Raw genomic sequence first — 23325 nt, 5'->3', positions numbered from 1 at the left:
ATAGAATGGATCCCCTTTTGATGTTAAAGGAAAACTCATATCCTTTTTGTCTCATTATCAAGTATTTGTTCATTGTTTCATATCGGAGACATACACCAACCTTGGCTGATGTTGTAGAATCAGATGCTTTATCACTTCATTCTAGTGTTCCACCACGTGCTATCTCTCAGAGTTCTCCCATTACATCTAACATTTATTGCTCTTGGCTTTTTTCCCGCAATTTACTTACAACATGTTGAGGCTTCTACGGTTTGTGACTGTCAATATAGGAATAAAGAATATCGCGTCCATGGCAAAGTTATTCTTCAACATTAAGACTCTCTTATCGAAACAAGATAAAACCAATGTAGTCTATAGAGTTCCTTGTCAGGACTGTAAGTTGTCCTACATCGGGCAAACTGGTCGTTTCTTAAAAGTACGCCTTTCTTATCGAAGTGATATCAATTGTTCAATACATACGTGTGCCTTATCCACACACGTTTTATCAACAAACCATCAGTCTGATTTTGACAGTATTTGACATTATCAAACAGCCTGTCAATTGTTGTGTGACAGTCACCTACATGTTTAAAATCATATAAGCATTCTTTTCTTATTAAAATGTTTTTAAAACTAAGAATAGTCTCATTTCCTCCAGCAAGACAACATAAAAAACCTTTTTGTTTTTTGGATGAGTACAGTACCTAAATTGGTGAATTGTTTCACACTTTATCTAGGTGTGTCACAGTCTTCAACTTACTTCAACTGAATATTGTAAATATGATTTCACACAACCACTACTTTGATTACATCATTCTATATAAAACACCATATAAATTTTTGTTATTACTAAGTTCGTCTGGATCATGGACAGAGTGGGTGCTGCCAATTTCTTTGTACTCTCTCGGGATTGCCTTGACGTCTAGTTTATTGTGTAACAATATTATTTTTATTCAAAATTCATATAACGTTCCTTTTTTCTTTTTTTTAAATTATTATTAATTGGTTAATTTATAATCACTCAAGTTATTAATTTTCATATTCATTATACATCCAATGTTTGGGACAGTATACACTACCAGTTCGTAGCATCTGTCATCTCTTCCCACCTGTTGAGTTGTTGGTTTTCCTACTGTGCCGGTTTCTCTACATACAACTTGAAATTGCTATAATGGCGACTGGCAGTTAATATCAAAGAATAGCCTTAAATCACCAACTTTGCCGATATGTACTTTTAAGTTTCATTTAGAATTTGAGGCTATTTTTAACGACTACTCAACTATACTTGTTTAAATCTGTTTATACCTAGATTAAGTAAGTTATTGTAATCCTACCAATACGATTACACTATGTAAATTTTAGATTTTATGATCAATTCTTTGTAATACTGGTAGCTAGGTATTATCTCCTTTCACTCAACATGAGAGGTTACATTTGTCCTTCTCTTTTGGTTTAAATAGCTTCACAAATCCTTCTAAAAGAGTGTTACTCTTGCAGATTTGGACTGATGCTTATTTGTAAGTACAAAATGAAACGTTTCCGTTAAAGTATGGAATAGTTAGCATCTAGCTTGTTTCTTTTCTCCTTTTGTCTGACTAAGATCTTCAAGAGTAACAGTGTGAAAGGGATTCCACTTTTTTCTATTGTTTTATCACTGCTTATTGAGCTTGACAGTCATCGCTCCTTCGACATAAGTTTAGTTTTTTATTTTTAGATACCTAGAAATAAAGAAGGAGTGAAGCTAGTTAAAGCCGAGGATACTAATGTACTGATATTGAAAGAGCAGCAGTTTTGATTTTGGAATACAACTGGTCTATCCGGCAGGCTACTGTGGAGTGTAAAGTTTCAATGGCTATATTATTAAAGCATCTGAAAATATGCAAGGCAAGCAATAACGAAGTTTTCCAATATACAACCAATTGCTAGATTAATCGTGTATTTACTCTTGAAGAAGAAGAAGATACACTGAAAATGATATCTTCAACAAGCTTCAGGATTACACTATGGGCTTACAAGAACACAATTTTATATTTTAGAAAATAATTTTGCTCAGGTAAACAAAAAGAAAATTTCTGAATCCTGAATTGGACATGGTTTGACAGGAAAAAAATGGCAACTAATTGGCATTCAACTTTCCTACTGTCTTATAGTATATAGTAAAACTCGTTCGAGTAGATATACCTAATATACCTAACCTTCTCTGAGGGATCTATGAACTTTTTAACCAAGTATTTGAAACATTCTCGGTCTTTTCAAAGATATTTGACAAACTGTTTGATAGGGCCTAGAGAATTTTTTCTGGTGGTACCAAGGTGGTTGTCAACTCTCTATTGACTAGTGAATTTTTGAGTTCTGACAGTCCCACAGACACAAAAAAAAACAAGAAAGTTTGGTGTAACAAGCTTGTTACCCTAACAGCACAGATATGTTTAAATCACTGCTCAGTTGCTAACCGTGTTCTTTATCCTAAAGTTTTTAAACAGTCATTTGCTAAGTTTTCATAGGTTTCTTTCAAGAATACAGTATGTCCAACTTTTTTTTTTGGAGGTGAGAATCTTCAATAGACCTCTGGCAAAGTGTCCTAGGTGTATTGGATTCGGACGACTACGCCTTACCGTAATTGACCGCCTACCAACTAAACTCACCCCTCTTTCTGCAACCGACGTGCCTGGGACCGCTCTTAGCGAGCATTACCATCTGACTTCAGTATGTCCAACTGGAATAAAAGAATAGAAACCATTGTTATGACATAAAACTGCGATTCAATATGAGATAAACAGGCTTCATTTAGAAGATTTATATCGGAATTTGAATTAAACCATCAAATATTTGATTATGCCAATACAATAAATAAGCTTTCCTTCTTGAATAAATTAAGGTGCACAATTCTTTTCACGATATCGGAATTAAGAAATGGACACTTTAGGTGTTAATTCATATTTACTCTTGAGTTAAGATTCATGCAACTAAGCAACATCTTTGGAAAAATGCAGATCTCTCACCACAAATCTTTTACGTTTTCCTGGGAACAATTTTGGTCTGGTACCATATTTAAAATCAGAGCTTGAGTCCTGATTATCCTGAGGTTTCATTTCACCTTTATCTGAGTCTGTTATCTCTTCTAACGCATCAGAAGGCTTTGGAATAGGTATTTCTGCTTCATAAGGAACATGATGAATAGCTAAGGGAAGATTTGGGCAAGAAATGGAATGCTTTAATCTTGAGTTAAACCCTTTGATATTATACAAGCATAAGTAGCATTAGTCATTATGATTCCTTGACTTTTGTCATAATAAAAGATACCCCAAATTGGATACTTTTCTTTAATATACAGTTTTTTTACGTACATTTTGATACAGTTTTAAAGGTCCTATACCCATCGTTCCAGATATTACGAGGAGCCCAAACTTTGTCTTAATTAAGTTTTGTTCCATTTCTCAATAAAAATAAGAAAAAAAAATTAAAGATAATATAAACCAGTTGAATTATTATTCTGTTACAAATTTTTACCATTAATCTATTCATTTGAAGTAAAATAAGGAAAAAAATTATTTTCTCAAAATAAGTTGCTGTGTACTTTTTATCGCCATGTACATAGCAGTTAACTCGTTTAGGTACACGAAAGAACCATTTCAATTCTATTCAATCACCAGATTAGCTTCATTTAAATTCCACAAAGCACATAATGTTCAATCTCGGCGAAATTGGCTAGAGTGCTCTGGTAAACAAGCTTTTACTTTTATACACAATATTTTCCGTAGGGATGCCGGATAACCCCAAGATAAATCTGAGTTTGCTTTAGTATATATACTTTCTTTAGTTACGGAGAATATTACTACATAAATATACCACTACCTTTTTTATTAAATGTGTGATATAAGATACCAGAAAAATTATAAATTACAGGTTAAAGGACAAAAAAACTGCATATTTCTTTCAATTTTTTTTTCATCTACATATATTTTAACATATTTAAAATAAATATTCTTCTCCTGCGTCTGTAGTACTGTACTGTACTGTAATTTTAAAACTTGAAAACAAGCCTGGACTATACTATTATGAACTAAACAGTGCTATAGTCTAGGTGCCAGGCGACATACTGTATCACTCATATACAACAGGCTACAGTTTTCAGAATAGCTTCATAAGACCTCGACCCCCAAATATCTCTTGGGATACTTTCTGTATCGGGTGCTTTTTCTCTCCAGTTTATCCAAAAGTGGTCATTTTGAAGTGATGTATCAAATTTATTAATAACGTATTGCTGTTAAACAAGAAAATTGGAAACGTATGCAATGGCTAACACAAGGTTTCTCATTTTAATTTTTTTATCCTTATTAATTTTTTCTTGTCCACCTTTTGGTTGGATATATTCTAACCACATGGGTGGAACTTCCTAAGCCTCGTGGTCGTTCAAGGTCTTTTCAAAGCACATGGTCGATTATGTGAGAACAACTGCAGCTGCTATACATAACTCAATGGCTACCTGAAGATACATACATGCAAGTAGCTAGATTCAGCTACATCTAGAGCCACCAACTAAGTTCAACAAGCGATCCAACTGCACAGAGCCAACAGTACATATAAAAACAAGCCATAATAACAGCCAAACTTATTTTTCAGATTTGCATTAAGATAGGAAGTTCTCTGGCCTGAGAGACTGAGCTAGACGAAGCCTTAACAATTGGCTCCAAAAGAAAGTTGTGAGTTTTATTGTTACACATATTGTTATCCCAACTTTTTGTTACATCTTATAATATTAATAATATTAGTTTTAGGTTTTATATTTTAAGCAAGTTTATTTTGACATCTCTACTTCCTCTTCAGAATTTTATTCAAAATACAAAATTTCCAAAGTGTAAATTGAAACGTCAAAATAAATTAGCTTTCAACTGAAATTATACTATTAAATATAGTGCATATTATTAAAATTTCATGAGAAAATAACTTTAGAAATATGCTACCTTAATGTAATGAATATATTTCTTGCCAAGTTTGTTCACACCAAAAATTTCAAATTCGCAATTATTAAACGAAAATATTTCCATACTCATTTAGTACACCGAAGCCACATTTTCTTTTAACCTGCCTCTATGGTTTGAGTCTAAGCCGCTTTATCCAAAAAAATGGGCATTTTCGCAGAACTCGACTCCCATTTCGCATATTGTCTTTTTATAGGGTGCGAAATAACAGTCACCTGTAATTCAGGCACGCCTAATGCCGACCTAAAAGCTTACAATTTTGTTACGATAAAAGCTGGATGCGGTTTTTAGGATATTTTTATAGCTGCCTTTTTCGTTGAAATATTCGGAGTGCGATAGAGATAGGGATAGACTCTAACTCGGTGACAGACTGAAACTAATAGGGTACAACAGACTAGATTTACGCTAAAAAATATTGGGAACGCTGGACACAACAAACAAAGATGTATGTTTAACATCGGACACTACAGATGATGTACTGGGGTAATATGTACATTTCTTTAAAAATAACTTTACTCGGAACACCAACAATATTACAGTACTTGTTTACAATAACTCAATGACAACTATAAACTTCAAGAACTCCAATACATCCGTTCCAACTGTCAGCAACATAATGTTTATACAGTGAACGGCTAAATTATGGAATATTATCATTATTTGGAGAATCGTCCAGTTTTGAGGGAAATCCCGAAACAGACCGATTTTTGTTATAAAATACCCATCTTATAACGTACATGGAGTAGGGATGACGTCACCGGTGTAGGTGTAGTGACGTAATCGTTATTTTTTTTTAAATAGAAATCGGTATAATGCGACACCTCATTTAAACGAGAATTTAATTCTCTATTTAACCATATTACATTTTTAACTAAAATATTTTTTAAGGGTACAAAAACAGTTTTTTTTTTAAATTTAAATTCAACTAAATTACAACTAATGATTTAATTAATAATGTAATTTAAAGTAACCAAATTATGCATAATTATTATTATAAATTAAATGTTCGAAATTCTATCCATCGGTTTCTTGACAATATGCGAATCTACGGACACATTCATCAAGTACATTGCGGATGACTTCTGGAGTAATTAGACTCGTTTCATGCCTAATTCTATCCTTCAAGTCCTGTAAGTTTTGACATAAACTATTGACATAAACTTTTGATTTTATATAACCCGACGAAAAAGTCTATAGGTGTTAGATCTGGCGACCTTGCTGGCTACTCTATAAAACCTCGTCTTCCGATCCACCTCCTGGGAACGGAGGCACTAATGATTATTAATTACATTATTTATGGAAACATAAATTCAGGCCACAATCCTGTAGTCGCAACTATCCGATTAAAACTTAAAAGAGTAGACAAGGCTAAACCCAGTCAGAGAATAGCATGGAGTAGTGCTGACCAAGGACAACAACAGAAGTATGAAGACAAGGTAGATACGCAGTTAGAGTCTAAGACAATAGCTCCCAAAAAGGAAAAGACAATAAAAGAAAACATTAAAGACATGTGGGGGAAAATTAAAAATACTGACCTGGAGGCAGCAGACCAAAGTATACAGAAAGAAAACCCTAAACATAGAAAACCATGGATGACAAACGAAATATTACAAATTATGGATAGGAGACGGATGGTAAAAAACAAAAACCTAACCAAGACACAAAGCACTCAACAGGGAAATGAGAAAAAAATAAATGTAGCTAAGGAGGAGTGGATGAAAGAAAAATGTAACGAAGTAGACGATTTGCAAATGAAGCATAAAGATAGAGAACTACACAGAAAGGTTAAAGAGGTAGCTGGAATATGGAAACCCAAACACTTATCGATTGTAACAAACAAGAGAAACCAAATGGAATTAGACCCTGGAAAACAGAAAGAAATATGGGAGCAATATCTTAAAAATTTGTTTGACGATCAGAGAACAGAAGAGCCTCCACAAATAGATACAGATTAAAAATTAAACATTCTCACCGAAGAAGTTTTGTAGGCAATAAAAGACGCAAAGAACAACAAGACACCCGGCGAAGACCTAATAACAGCTGAAAATTTTAAACACCCAAGTGATAATGCTGTCAGGAAATTAACATACCTCTGCAACATTATATATGAACATGGCATAATACGCATGACTGCCTAACATCCACATATATAGTGCTTCCTAAAAAACAAAAAGCAAGGAAATGTGAAGACCATCGAACGGTATCCTTAATGAGCCATGCCGCTAAGATTTTTATGCGAATAATTTATAAACGAATTCACAATAAGTGTGAGGAATACCTGAGTCGTTCTCAATATGGGTTTAGAAAGGGTACAGACACTAGAGAAGCAATTATGGGATTAGAAGATATAGAAGAGTATCTTGAGGTTCAAAAACGGCTGTATGTGTGCTTTGTCGATTATAGAAAGGCCTTCGACCGTATCAAACACGGAAAATTGATTGAGGTGGTTGGACGGACACGACATAGCTATTATAAATAATACATACAGGAACCACACAGGATGTGTTCGAACAGAGAACGGAAGCACCAAGTACATCAACATAGAACGAGGAGTGCGTCAAGGGTGTATTTTATCACCCCTATTATTAAATGTATATGCCGAACATATAATTAGACCTTCTCTAGTAGATCGCCCCGAAGGTGCCAGAGCCAATGGAATCATCATTAACAATGTAAGATATGCCGACGACACCGTAAGTAGATAAGGAAGCGGGGTCCTGAATCACTTTGGTAACCTGTCCATCAGGGTCTCCGATGCGAAGGTATCGATGCCATGATTTGACCTTGGGGGTGTACAAGAAGTACAAGAAGTGATCGACAATGACCAGAGGGTTGTAAGAACTGGTCGCTTATCGCTTGATCTCTTCTTCTTCTCTCCCGAAGAAGTGATCGACAATGACCAGAGGGTCGTAAGAACTAGTCGCTTATCTCTAGATCTCTTCTTCTCAGCCGAAGAATTGTCACCTACGTTACCTGTATGTTTTTACACTTGTCTCTTCTTTGTCTTACCTGTTCTGAAGAAGTAAAAGAATCGGTCGACAATGACCAGAGGGGGTGTCTTTGAGTGGACCACCTTGTATGTCGAGTGCAAAACTCATCGCTTATCGCTTCATCTCCTCTTCTTTTCGTTAAATTTGTACAGGGTGATCGAAAAAATAAATTTTGTATTGAGACTTGGAAATATTTTAGGTGTTGTTGCGTCAAAATTTTTTTTTTGTGTACGATGCTTAGATATATCTGTATAGCCTGCCTAGCCTAGCCTGCCTAGTCTTTACTTTTGAAAGGAAAAGGAAAAATAACTATGTATCACATAAATGCTTTATTGTGTGTATATATATATATATATATATATATATATATATATATATATATATATATATATATATATATTAATGATATATGTGGGTAGATGTAAATAAAACAATATTGGATTGATACTATAAATTTTATTTGTTTTGAAACAAGTTATTTATCTGATTAAAAATATACACTCTACTGTTATAATGTATATTTTTCTTAACCTGTCGATAATAGTCCCTCGTCACAGAATCCATGTAACTCGCTCTCACCAAGTTATCATGATGTGAAGAATGACCCCGTAATATTTGGGAATCGTACCGGTCCTTGTACCTGACCACTTCATTGGATACGATTCCATCCCTGATCTTCTGGAGGGATTCGCGGTTCTTTGGAATTACATGGTCTAAAGGCTGAAACATAAAAATAATTAATTAAGAAATATTTGTTTTACAAATACTACTACCTTTGTGTGTTATGATTTAGGCATGGTTTCGAAACAATACAAGTCAGGTAATATGGCTCCATGCATCTCTAAAGAAGTTTGACAAAAACAAAAGAATTTTTTACAGTTTTCACACCATAACGTTCCATACATTTTGATGATAGAAGTAGTAGGTTGGGTGTATGGTATTATTTTTCTTCTTGTATTCGATTGTAATTTTATAAATCTTTTTTGGTCGGTAAAAACTTTTTCCCATGACAATTTACTTTTCTAAAGAAAAAAAAACAGCTTTAATTACCGATATATTTTTTTAAGTTATATGTGAAATAACTTACCACACCATAGAGGACCCATTTTAATTTGTAGATTAATCGGTTAAAGAAAACCTGATGTACAAAAATAGAAAGATAATTTAAAAAAACAAACTTTTATTTATTACCAAAATAATAAATAAAGAATAAGGAACTTTTTTATTATCAAACGTATTTAAGAATTATTTATCATTGAAACCCCATGGTAAAGTGTCAGTGCTTAAAAAATTAACCATTCTTTTATCATCATATGGACTAAGTGCAACTTTTCTTTGAGTTATTGTATAGACGTCATGTTTTTTGGAGACAATAGAATTTTGGGAAACCTCTACAATTGTTTTTTTAAATAAACTTTTATAATAATCTTCATAAGTTAGTTCCTTTAAAGCTGATTTCTTAATTCCTTTTGCTTTTTTAATTTCCTGATCCTGATTTAAAGTTTTTATCGTGTACATTTTTGAGCGCAATCCTATAAAATGTGTCATAATTTGACCTTTGTTTTCATCTTTCATCAAGCCCAATACTTTTTTATTCCTTAAGGTAATGTTATAGACATTATTTTCAGTGTACTCTGATGTGTCAAACTTATGAATATCCTCTTTAATATGAGCATATATATCATCAACAAAAAACTGATATATTAAACTATCTGTGTCCGTGTATAATAACTTGGCTTTATCTTGAAATTTTTTTTTAATATAATTATAATGGAAGTCATACAAAATTGTTTTCGAAATATCTAAAATACACATCCCAATGTAAATAGGTTTGTTAAAATTAATTTTCTGTTTTTGCATTTCAATTATTACCATATTTTCATCAAATATGGTACAACTATGAAAATTCGGTTGGGAAATGTAATAGTTAGCACCGTAGTTACCACCCAGTTTGTTTACAATTTTTATATCCTTATATTTACGTACATTCTCTATACTTTTGCCATACGGAGCGTTTATAAAAAGTTTGAATAAATTTTTTTCAAATTCATTTTTGCTCTCCTTTCTCAATTCAATGTTTAAGTCAATATATTTCTTTAACCAAGGTGATTGTTTAAATTTTAGGCATCGATGAATCTTAGCAAGCTTCAGTCCCAAGCTAATAACTTGTTTTAAATACATATAATGAATAACATACTTCTTTTTGTCATACAATGTCGTTAAGAGTTTTTTAATGGTAGAATTAGAAGTTGGTGGAGTTATGTGTTCTGGACACAATGGCAAATCTTTGTGTGAATTAAAAAGTTCTTTTGGATACTCAAGGTCCACTTCCAGCATGTATCCGTATTCACTATCATTGGGACAATTTAATATATTGTAATTGTAAATATCATTTAAGGGTATCCATTCAAATCCTCCATAAGGAAGGAAATAACTCATAGCTGAACCATATAGATTGTTCACATCAAAGTACATTGTATAAGAGGTCTCTTTACCAGGATTATATTTATCACCCATGTACTTATTGTTCGCTTCTGCATATCTGTTACTACATTGTGACACTCCTCCTCGTTTTGCTTTTTCAAAGAACAAAACCATTTCGATATCTGTTAAAAGCTCTAATTCTACATTTGTTACTTTTAACATGGCATCAAATGCTAACCCTGGTAAAGTAAAATAATGCAAACTATCTAAACCGTATGTTTTTAAACACATCAGTCTAAAGTTTTCAAAAATATCACTTAAAAGTAATACGTCAGTTTTTAAATATAATTCCGCGTACTCTTGCAAGTTTTTTATCTCAAACGTGTTCCAAACAGTGCATGCGTGTTGATAATCCTCATGAGTTATTCCTTCATTATTAATTTTACTAAAGAAACTATCAATAGGTGGCAAGCAAGTATCTTGCAACTTTTCCCAATTATCGAGGTATTCATATGGGAAAACACCTTTTCGTTTAACTAAATTAAATTTAAAATCATCTTCAAAGTACCTTCTCGTTATTTGTTTTTGATCATCATCTAGATTACAGGAAAGTTTATCTAATGAATCAGACATAAATCGAAACGAATCTATAAACCTAAAATTAATATTTGTATTTTGAATGTATTTGGTAAATGATATATACCTCTCTTTGTTTAGAGGAAGTAGTGATATATTACCTTTAACGTTATTATTAAGGCTTTTAATTAAAAAATGTGCGTCATAGCCAGAGAGATTATGAAATGCAATCGGAATTGTATGTGTATTTTGATAATTAGCATTACAAGATCTATGAGCAGCTCCTCGAAATTTTCCTGTCATATGACAATGATCTCTAACTTTATCCAATGGATCGACTATAGGTTTAGTGCAAATATGACAAACAAAACTCAAATTAAAATCATGTCTTTCTTTATCAGTTAATGGACCTAACTTGTTGAATTTTTGCAATAAATTTTCTCTAGTTATTCTCTTTGCTATCTTTTCAAGTTCTCTTACAAACCACACAAGACAGTCGTGACCGGTAAATGATTTATAGTATGATAAGGAATCATTATAAGAAGATTTAAAATAATAAGCTATACTAAAAGCTTCATGCTTTTGAGACAAATAAGTTTTTATATTAGGATCATTGTTATTGTCAATGCATTTTATAAGAATACTTTCTAGATCAGCATAAATAACAAAAGGAACAAGTTCTTTATGTTTAAAATTTTTAAATTTCATAATATTATTCTTTTCTGTTGGTAAAACCATCTTAACTGAATTTGAATTAATACAGTCCTCTAAATGATTTTGTAAGAGTGCATCATTACTAAAATGATTAAAACATCTTTCACAAAACCATTTTTTGTTTCTAACATTTTTAACTTGTTGATTTACTAATCTTGAAAAATTTTTAATATAAGCAAAATGAAATAGATCTTTTCTACACAAAGGACCATCATCCTCATCACTACTATTATTATTTGTACTATTATCTTGAGAATGAATTAAAAGTAAATTAATACGAGGAGAAAAACTAGTCTTACTTAATAGCAAAGGTAAAATTTCCTTTCCTGTTCCTTTTGTTGTAAAAACATTTATTGAAAGTTTATTTAAATTTTCAAATTTAGGGATATCTTTTATGTCAATGGGAAAACTGATATTATGATACTTTAATATCTTACTAAAATGAGGATAAGATGAGGTTCGTGTAACATTGATTTTAGCAGGATGTAACGCTGCAACAATTGACCAGAGAAAACAATAAGGATCAGAATTTTTAATGTTAATTACACTCTTTGTATTGCTTATATATTTAGGTAATTTAACATAGGTGGAAATACCACTCAGTATTGGATTATACCTATTTATATTAACTTTTAAATGTAGAATCTGTGATAGTGCCCAACCACTATCTCTTTCTTGAAATTCCTCAAATTTTTTTAAAATCACATTAATACAATTAATTTTATACCAATCCTTGAGGTCTGTATTTTGGTCAATTGTTACATTTTTGGTTGAAAAATGTTTAATAGAGGTTTCACCATTTTGTGGTTTGATAAAAACACCATATAAAATCAAATTAACTTTTAAAAGACATGACAACAAACTTTTTCTAATTTGAATTGAAAAACTCCTAAAAGCTTTTTCCAAAAATATTTTGGGTTCTTTATATTTTAAATTGACTATTAGCCCTGTTTTTATTCTACTATTAAAACAAGATTCCACATCCTGCCACAATAAACACCTTTTAAGAGTTTTTCTAGCATTTAGTCTGTTCTTAAAGTTTTCAAGATATGTTTTAAGAATAGTTAAATTTGCTTCTATACAGTGAAAATTTTTAACACAAGAAACCCTATTCTTTAAACATTTATTCAAAATAAAAATTTGTTTTTTCAAATATCTTATTACGTTTCGTAAATCAGATTTTCTCTTAATTAATCTACTTACCGATTCCATCTTCTCTACAATCTGGTTGGAAAGTTCATCGACTACTTGCTGACTCATTTTTTTTCACTAGTAACTGGTTCAACTTAACTTGGTAACTTTCGAATGCACAAATAAAACCCAAATATTAGGATGCTCTCCAATTTATACTTATCCAGTAAAAAAAAATCAATTGACGTATTTCTGTAACTTGTTATTCAACGTGATTATATTTTAGGATCAAAAAGTTTAAATTTATCAATAATTCTGCAAACTAGTTGTTATTAAACGTGATTGTATTTTTAGAGGTCAGAAAGATCAAATCTGATGCAGATAAGTTGTTATTCCTGCATTTTTATGGGTCAAAAGATTAAATCTGACGCAAATAAGATGTTGTTCAACGTGACTGCATTTTTATGGGTCAAAAGGGTTAACTCTGATGTAAATAAGTTATTTGCAATGTTTTAAAATTACAAAGTCAGTTTAATGTTAAATTGTTTTTTTTCTCAGTTTCTTGTTATAAATACAGACAGTCGTTTAAGACTAATCCAATTGTAAGTAGCAAGCAGTGAACAAACAACATCAAGAATGGCAACAGTACCCTGTCAGTTGGTAATTTTAACTGAAGATCCGGTTCATTTTCCTATTGAAACGGCTTTCCTTATTATAAAGGAATTGTTTGTGTAAGTATTGAGTTTATTATTTATACACTTTTTTCCTTGTTTATTTCACCATATTTGCATTTGATTTTATTGTTTATCTAAATATTTATAATAATTTTATTTTGTTTTACCTCTTGATATTTTACTAATTTATCTAATTTCTTTTTTCTATATTCTATCTATGTATTTTTTATTCTAATGATCGTATTTTAATAACATTTTTATGATTGTTTAATTTCGTTAAATTTTAGATATGGTGTCAAAGAGGTGTCTCTTAAGGGAAGTAAAATATTTGTGAGTCTCAGCTATACACCCAATAGCAAAAGTCTTAAAAAGAAATTTGGGAATCTTCCGGTTCGGTATATGAGGACCAAAGTAAAGACAGAGCAAGAATTCCAAATTTTAGAGAATGTCGTAAAACGATACAGATTTAACTTGTTGGACGATGAATTGGAAGAGTTTGAGCGACATCAACAAGTCCAAAAGCAACTTGGGTTGAAGAGACCACTATACATACAAGAGGCACCGGATGAGGCCTCAACATCAAGCAAGAAGCAAAGAACGGTTCCTCCAAGTACAATAGTACATATAGAAGAAGAATGTGATGAGAATGATCTGAATATAGATCATTTTCTAAGTCAAAGGACATAATAAACAAGTAAGTGCTTTCTGCTTTCCACTAGAAAAAAGGTAACTAGTATATATTTTATTTCAGATATGTGTTGGTATTGGAATGAAGATTGAGCGAGAGGAAAATATTTTTTGTATGTATATCTGTGTATATATTTTTATAGATTATAATAAAATACTTTTTAATAATATCTCTTTATTTATTTATTACTTACAACTTTTATTCTAATAAAAAATATTGATCAATTTTTTTTCTATATCGACCATTCTTTATTTCACTGTCTTTAAAAATTGATAAGAATCCATAATTCTCTTTCCAGCATATCGAACATATTTTTTTTAAATCTTCAAAAGTCATATCTGTTCCGACGTGGTCATTGTAAATGTGTTTTAGGTTTAAATCGTCTTGTTTGAATACAATTAAAATATTTGCATTGTCTCTTATAAGGTGTTTAGGTATTTTTGCATAACTCTGACTCAAATAAAATGGATCTACCTGAGAATGTCGAGACATGCTAAAGTATTCTCGAATAACATCTTGGTTGTCACAAGCAACATCATCAAAGATAAAAATTGAATTGGGCTTCGCTTCAGATGGGTGCATTATATCCGTTCTTCCACTGTAAGTATAATATCCTATTCCTTTAATTGGTTCTAGCAAAGTTTCTAAATATTTGTACTTTGGTTGCATTAATGATTTTGAGTAAATATACACATTTTCAAATTTTAATCCATTAGCATGTTCCAATAGACTTATCATCACATTGGTCTTACCACAATTTGAAGGGCCAACTATAAGACATCGAATAGTTGAAGGGAACAAAACTCCATGCTTTTTAAACTTATTCTCAATTGGTTCCAATAAATTATTCTCCACATCAAGCGTAGTCTTTTGTTTTACAAGCTTCATGTCTGGTATCAATTTAAAAATAAATGTCTTGTGTGTATCTATTAATAAAAGACTATTTTTAATTTTTATTTTTTTATTGTCAACACTTTCTACAATATTTATACCAATAATGAATATTAAATACATTGTTTAGAGCACATTGTAAATTTTCATTGTTATGTTGAAAACATGGATGTGATTTAAAAATATGATTCATAGTCTCATCGGAAAGTATATTAGGTTCATCTTCTACACAATCAATGCGATTTTCCATGAATTTTTCCAAATATTTTTTTGTTTCATGATTTCTTACCAATATTGTTTCGTCTAATACGTTGTCGTGTAAAAATTTTGAAATTTCTTCATATTTTAGATGAGTATCACAAAAATGCCAAGATTGCCAATTTAAACCATGGTTTTGAACACATTGTTGTTCGATACATTTTATATATGACTTATTTATCATTGCTTCTGTTACTGGTAAAACAACCATTCTGTGTATAATGTTTTCTGTAGTAGGATCTAAAATAGCAATTTCCCTACAAAGAAATACATCTTCCCCAGGAAAAGAGAAACCTTGGATATCCACAATGAACATGTTTTCACTCTCTCGATATTCTCTAACAACAAACAAAATCTTGCAAGTGGAACGTCTTTTACATATTTTTCTATCCCCTCTTTATTATATTGCGTCACTTTTATCTATCCATGAGTTGTGAGAACTATCAAAACCTAACCACTTGACAAAAATTTTATTCCCTTTTCTCTTTAATACCTTTTCAACTAAATAACTGTCTTTATGTTTAACTTTTTGTAACTGGTCCTTATAAAATCCCCCAAGAATTTCTTCACCTTTATAGTCTTTTAAATAATATGTAATAGGGTTTCCCAGTTTTATTTTATAAACAGTGAAAATTTCATTAGACCAATTTGGATTGTATTTTTTGTCAAAAACTCCTCGATGTTTTGAAATGCGTACATGATCACCAATATGAAATTTTTGACTTTCCAAATCGACAATCTTAATGTGATTGTATACGGTGTTTAACAATAGTTTTTCATGCTTCTTCTTAACATTCACTGGTTTCATTCCTATTGTTCTGTGAACTTTATTGTTGTATTCATTAACAACTTGTTGTAAATTATCAATCCATTTGTAGGTACCGTTGAAACTAAACTGTTTCCAAATCATTGATTTAATCGTGCGAATAACTCGCTCAGCAATCGCAGCCTTTTTCTCACTGTATACATTGTAATGATTAATATTATATTTTTTCATCAATTTTTTCATATGTGGATTAAAAAATTCAGTTCCCATATCTGTTTGAAGATTATTTGGTTTTTGCTGTTTAAACACATACTCCATACATTTGGCTACTTCAACACCTGATTTATTTTTTAGTGGTAAAGCCCATAAAAATTTTGAAAAACAATTTATTACAACCAAAATATATTTGAAATTTCTGTTTGTATTTGAATATTTTTGCATATCAATCAAGTCGGCTTGGAACAAATCATTAAGAGATTTTATAATAATTCTTCGTCTTTTAAAGTTAATTCTTGCAGGTTTGTGTAACTCATTAACGATATCTCTTTTAACAGACATGATATTTATTCTATAATGTTTGCCTCTTTTAGTTCTTCAATAATTGAATTTATTTCATTTGTATGTCCTGTATGGCCAGCTAGCTGTGAAGATAGTAATAAACGTAATCGCTCTACAAGTTCATTTGGATCATCCCAGTGGACGTAATCGATTTTATTGTTGTTTACTTCCATAACCAATCCTTTACCTTCTGTTATTGGTGCAATTATTTTTTTATATTTTTCTAATCTACTACCATCTATCTGTTTACTTGATCTGTAATGCCTTCTGTGAGCATTCGTCGCTACAACTATCTTTTTATAGTTATTCTCATCTTCATCTGTAAAACTAGCTGGATATTTCTTAAACAAAAGCTCATATAAACCGGGTGTTCCCCTGTACCTTTTCTTTTTTAAAAGAATATCAGCACCATCTAAATCTATTTCAGAATTCCCAATCAGTAGCTTTTCAGATGTTTCATCAAATCGAATTCCATATTTATGATCAAATTCTTTGTTTAGAACATCAGCGTGCATATTTGTAATATATTTCCTAGGCAATGGATCATATTGATCCCAGTAGTCTACACGCGCCTGGTTAGCAATATCTTCAAATCGATTTTCAGAGTGTTTATCATTTTTAATCTGTTCTTTTATATCATCCACTTCAATGTTGTCCAATATCGATTGTTTAATTTCACTTGTTTCAAAGTCAGTAGTTTCATTATCGTCATCATCGTTTTTAATGTACCTTAAAGGTTCATCGTTTTGTGTTTCATTTTCTGGACTGGAATTTTGTGAACTATTTAACTTGTTCTCGATATTTTTCAAGTGTTTTGTAATTGGATTAAATAAATCTTCTTGGATTATTTGTCCTTGTTTTAATTGTCTTAATTTACTTTGGATGTTTCTCCGTTTAGTTATAAGTTGTCTTTTCAAATCTTTATTCATTGTAAAATGTAGGTATTCGCTTAACTTCTGAACAGCTCTGGATCAGGTCCTGAACAGGTCTCGAACAGGTCTTGAACAGGTCTTGAACAGGTCTCGAACAGGTCTTGAACAGGTCTTGAACAGCTTTGAACAGGTCTCGAACAGGTCTTGAACAGGTCTCGAACAGGTCTTGAACAGGTCTCGAACAGGTCTCGAACAGGTCTTGACCAGCTTTGAACAGGTCTTGAACAGGTCCTGATCAGCTTTAAACAGGTCTTGAACAGGTCTTGAACAGGTCTCGAACAGGTCTTGACCAGCTTTGAACAGGTCTTGAACAGGTCTCGAACAGGTCTTGACCAGCTTTGAACAGGTCTTGAACAGGTCTCGAACAGCTTTGAACAGGTCCTGATCAGCTTTGAACAGGTCTTGAACAGGTCTTGAACAGGTCTCGAACAGGTCTTGAACAGGTCTCGAACAGGTCTTGAACAGGTCTTGAACAGGTCTCGAACAGGTCTTGAACAGGTCTTGAACAGCTTTGAACAGGTCTCGAACAGGTCTTGAACAGGTCTCGAACAGGTCTTGAACAGGTCTTGAACAGGTCTCGAACAGGTCTTGACCAGCTTTGAACAGGTCTTGAACAGGTCTTGAACAGCTTTAAACAGGTCTTGAACAGGTCTTGAACAGGTCTCGAACAGGTCTTGACCAGCTTTGAACAGGTCTTGAACAGGTCTCGAACAGGTCTTGACCAGCTTTGAACAGGTCTTGAACAGCTTTCAGATTTGGTACTAGTCTAGCCCCCAATTAGACACTTATGTCAACAAGGTTATGAAAATATTTATTGTGTACAGGGTGTTAAATAAGAGTAAACTTTTTTTTTAACTTTTTATTTATACTTAAAAACCCAAAGTACAGATTTGCTTCATTAGATGAACTACAGTTAAAACATTTGAACTACATTGGTTAGAGGATTATATTTAACAATACGGTCATGTATAATTATACAATAAGCAGTTGTGTTAGCTGGTATATTCTTATTAGTTTCTATTTCTATTCTCATATCGACACTTCCTGATTTAATTGATTCATTTTGTCTGCTGCAATCAATAACAAATATCGGAGCAACAGCACAGAATTGTAACATAGTAAGGCATGGATCTCCTATGGATTTGTAATAGTACGACGGTTGAAATTGTGCATACATTTCATATGCAAGGGCATAATGTCTTTTACTAAAGTTCAAGTTCAAATTGTCATACGGGTACATTTCAGAATTTAGAAATAGCTTTAAGTTTGTAAGATTACAGTGATCAAAATAGCTGTTCTCTTCTTTTATTGCATTCTTTTTGGCAGTTTGTAATGCAAACAAAACAAATCGTGGTCTCTCCAATAGACTGGTAGTTTTTACATTCCAGTTAAATTTCATTGTCTGAGGCAGTAGAGGAATTTCATGATATTCCCAGCTTCTATATGCAAGCTCCAAACTGGACCCATTTTCAATAAATTTATATAAACGTAACTTTTCTGAATCGGACACTTGAATATGAGGCATTTTCCATATTAATTTAAATATTTCCACTTTTGGTTTCAGTTCAGTTTCTACTGTAGACATTACTGCATTTAAATCAGTTGAACTTCTTATCAATACGAGTTCTTGGCGTATGTTAATAAGAATTTTTGTAAAATCTTCAAAAAATCCAAGTACAAGTTTGAGTGGAATACAAACATTAAAATTTCCTGCTTTATCAGCAACTGTTGGTGTGTCATTAATACTCCAACCTATACAGTTGTATCGATTAGATTCAGTTTGTGTGAACGAAGCATAGTTTTTCATTGTCGTTGTTATACCTAAATTTCTCACTCTATCTATTACACAGCCTCCAATTTCATATCGTATTTCATCAAATAAATGCATCAAACCATTATTAATAAAGCGCAAAGTATTGCTTTCTTTCCCATCATTCGTTAAACGTCCTTCAATATACAGATAACTCTCAGAAGGTAGGGTGTATATATCTTGAGTCTGAATTGGTATTCTTATTTCATCACAATGATTAAAAGTTGCATTGGCATAGGGTAAATGACTGTGCATTTCTCGACTCACAACTGAATTGTCAACCAATACACGATCTCCAATATTTAAAATGTTAAAACTCATATTCACTCTTCTTACAAGTACACCTCAAGAAAATCCCTAGTATTCTAGTATTAATAAAAAACTTTATTCTACACCAAGTATTTCTTTTCTTTTTCCCTGTCACTGTCGTAGTTGTTGTGTTTTATTTTAAATCCTAGTGAGGTTAAAAAGACTTTGTTTTCTGTTGTCAACGGTTTGAGAGTCTGCTTGTCACTAATGTTTTTATCAACACTCTTAATATTATATACACTGTCCACACCTGGATTAAATTTGCTACAGTTGTAAATTAAAACCATTATTTATACTTTTTTTAAATGTAGTCTTAACGTAATAACTTCTCGTGTGAAATTAACAAGATTACCGTCCTGGTCAACTATTTTAATGAAAATTTCATCAATATATCTATTTGTGACAGGTAAATAAATTACCTTTTTTGGAATTTCCACAATTTTGTAACCCGGTAAGACATTTGGATAAAACATGTGGATGATATGACCTTGGTTTTCATTGACGTATGAATTAGTGATTAGATTACATTCCACACAAATAGAATTAACCTTTGTGATATGCACAGGATTCTCAGCTACATGAGTTTTTAAAGGTGAGAGCCGTTTTGGTGTAAATCCCAATAAGGGAGCAATGGTATTTGGTTTTTCAAAATAAATTACTTTGTTGCTTTTTATTTCACATTTGAGTGTATTGTTATTAATTCTCAATATCAAACTTGTAGGTTGATCTATATTATGATTTTTTCTAGGCACACCTTTACCAATTGTATTATTTTTTTCTTGACTCTTTCCTTTATTAATTTCTGTATCATCTTTATCTGGTGTTTGATCTACTTTTAATTCTAATTCAGTTATTTTTTCAGTTAAATAATTTGAAAGATCTTCGACTTCATAAGAACCATGTGGAATCGTTATATCGTAACCATCTATATAAAACTTGTTGTTTGTTTGGTCTACATTTGGAATTGTATTGTATGACATGAAATCTATTAAACCTAGTACATACTGTTCATTTTCGTTTAAAATAATTGGTGGGTAAATTTTTGTTGATAACACCGATTCTCTTCCAGATAACACAAAAGTGTACGACATGTTCAAACGATAATCATAGAGTAAATAAAAGAATATTCTTTTAAAAAGGGTATTTATTTAAAAAATCTAAACACAATTGTCCACAATTTACAGTGTTATAAGTTTGATAAATTTTATGATTATAAACAATTTGAGAATAACCATTTGAATTAAAGTATGATATAGCTTCCAACGGTGGTCTCAGATTACCAAAACTATCAAAATATACGACTTTGGATTTATTCTTCTTGTAAGCTGTCCAATGAGTTCCAGGACCGTCTTTATTGTCTAAATTAATAATTCCACTCTCATGTTGCCAAATTTTTTTCGGAAACCCATTTCTCATCATTACACCTCTAAAATGTGGGATTTTCATTAATTTTGCATATTTTTGTAACTCTACATTTGTCAAAGCATGTTTTGGAATTTTTATTTGATCCATTTTCTTATTCATAAAAAAATACCCATTCCACTTTTATATGGTTTCAAGTATAAACCTTTTCCAATTGCCAGTGCTTCCATTTTACGATTATGACGTTGTTTTTCGAGTAAATCTTCTTTAGCTGCTTTTGCTTCGTTAATAGTTTTAACGATAGCTGATGTACCCCCAGCAATAGTGCCCAATGCGCTCAACCCAGCAAATATCGGTATTAGAGGTAATATACCCCCAGTTTTTGGAACTTGGATTACTCGACCACGTGGTTTTTTAATGTTTTTGTAGGATTTCACAATTCGTAATGCTTGTTGAATAGCTTCCCTTAACGTTCTTGGTTTGCTTTCCAATAGTTTCTTTCTAATGTCTCGAATTACTCTCAATAAACTAAATGACTTTTGCTTTGAAATTTTTCTTTTAGAAGATGAGGAGGAGGATGTGACCTTTCTTTTAGTGCTGTTTCTTGTCTTTTTCTTATTACCAACCATCTTGACTGTTTCCAACCAACTACCCATAATACACACAACAACAAGTCTTTATTAAAAAAAAAAAAACGACAATAGAAAATAGAGCATATATTAATTATTATTAATTACATAAAAAAATTTTAAAATTACTGTCTTCGAACGTAGTTGATTCCTTCGATTGGAAATGGGAGCGGTCTCCTTCTTAGTGGGTAATCAGCATCCCTATGGGGTTCGAAATGGTTAAGCCTCCCTAGTTGTTGTTCTTGAACACCCTCATCTCTTTGCCGATACCTACTAAATTCTCTCGTGAAGAGTCTTGTCCTGGCATTGTCTCTTTGCTTACCATGAAATTCAACCACACAACTCTTAACTCCCATTTCACTGTTTTACTTTTTCGCTGTTGAACTGTTAACACACCGCTTATTACCAACTCAGACTGAATTAGTATCACTGACTAACTGATAATTAACCGAATTTAAATAGTAAGAATAAAAAAATATATATTAACGTAATTGACTGACCTATTTGATCTTTATTGCAATGCAGAAAATAGTACAAAACATGTTTATCATTAAAACGTTTATTATTCCAAAATTAATTTATCATTATCTAAATAAAATGTGCTTATCTGCATATAATGTATTTTGGTGACCTATTTGACCTAAAAATGCATTGACGTCAGCGTTATCGTTAAATATGTTTATTGTATGTATAATGTGTTTTCGATGAAGAAATAAAAATTTAATCACGTTGCATAGCGTGTTGTAGATTTGCGTCAATGTATTTTTTTTTTAAATGTAGTAAAAATACTTCGTGACCAATTTTATTTATATTACAAATCACATAAAATTATTTTTTATATTTATACATTATATCTTATTTTTTTAATTGCTTGGTCATCCATAGTATCGTTATTGTCGTCATGTTTTCTTTTTTGAGTATTGTTCAATATTTCGTTTACATCATTTTTTGGCTTTTTAGCACCCATAATATTTTCATCACTTATTTTCCGTTTTTCCGTTTTTCTTGTGTCTCCTCTGTTTATAGAGTCAACAGCGAACTCATTTGAAATGTCTACATCCATATCATCTCTAATTTCTTTTGCTCTTTTATGATTTAAAAGCTTTTGTTGTATTTTTTGTTTATTTCTGTGCTGGATATTTTGTTTGCGTTTACTTGATTTGGAAATAGTTAATCCTTGGAGTAATAAAGTACAATGGTCTATATTTTCAGTTAGTTTTTCTAAATTATTTTTAGCTTTGTTCAATTCTTTATTACAACTTTTTGTTACAGCTTTATATTTAGTAGAACCTAGACCCATACCTAATTTCACTTTTGCTTTCATTGCACCAGCTACACCAAGTGCTGCCAATTTTTCGGAAAATGCTGTATTTTTCGATCGAAACTGTTCAAGAGCTTTTTCACCTAGAATCTTATCAGCCTTATGTCGTTCGGATAGATCTTTATTTTGAGAATATGCAATATCATGTTCACGACACGCCTCGTCTAATCCATTTATTCCCCTATCTCCTCGTGCTAGTCGTTTCTGTAATTTGGTGCCGGGTCCACAAAACCTATAACCTCCAGGGATGTGCATTTCGAAAGGTAATTTATTAATGACAGCGTTTAACATATTGGTAGCGTACTCGTAGACGATTTACAAATTAATACAT

At 31.7% G+C, this 23325-nt stretch overlaps 2 protein-coding genes across 2 annotated transcripts in view; one reads left to right on the top strand and one right to left on the bottom strand.

Moving 5' to 3' along the window:
• The window catches only part of LOC140437606 (ras-like protein family member 10B), a 276384-nt gene that overhangs the window by 170596 nt on the left and 82463 nt on the right, over positions 1-23325 (bottom strand). The window lies entirely within an intron of this gene.
• On the top strand, positions 13261-14257 carry LOC140436244 (uncharacterized). The gene is made up of 3 exons (XM_072524945.1): positions 13261-13527; positions 13758-14164; positions 14222-14257. The coding sequence occupies exons 1-2, from the start codon at positions 13433-13435 to the stop codon at positions 14155-14157; spliced, it is 495 nt and encodes a 164-aa protein (XP_072381046.1). The 5' UTR covers positions 13261-13432; the 3' UTR covers positions 14158-14164; positions 14222-14257.

Source organism: Diabrotica undecimpunctata, chromosome 3 (assembly GCF_040954645.1).
Source record: "Diabrotica undecimpunctata isolate CICGRU chromosome 3, icDiaUnde3, whole genome shotgun sequence".
Taxonomy (NCBI): domain Eukaryota; kingdom Metazoa; phylum Arthropoda; class Insecta; order Coleoptera; family Chrysomelidae; genus Diabrotica; species Diabrotica undecimpunctata.
Note: the sequence above shows the minus strand (reverse complement) of the source record. Positions and strands in the feature narration are given on the sequence as shown.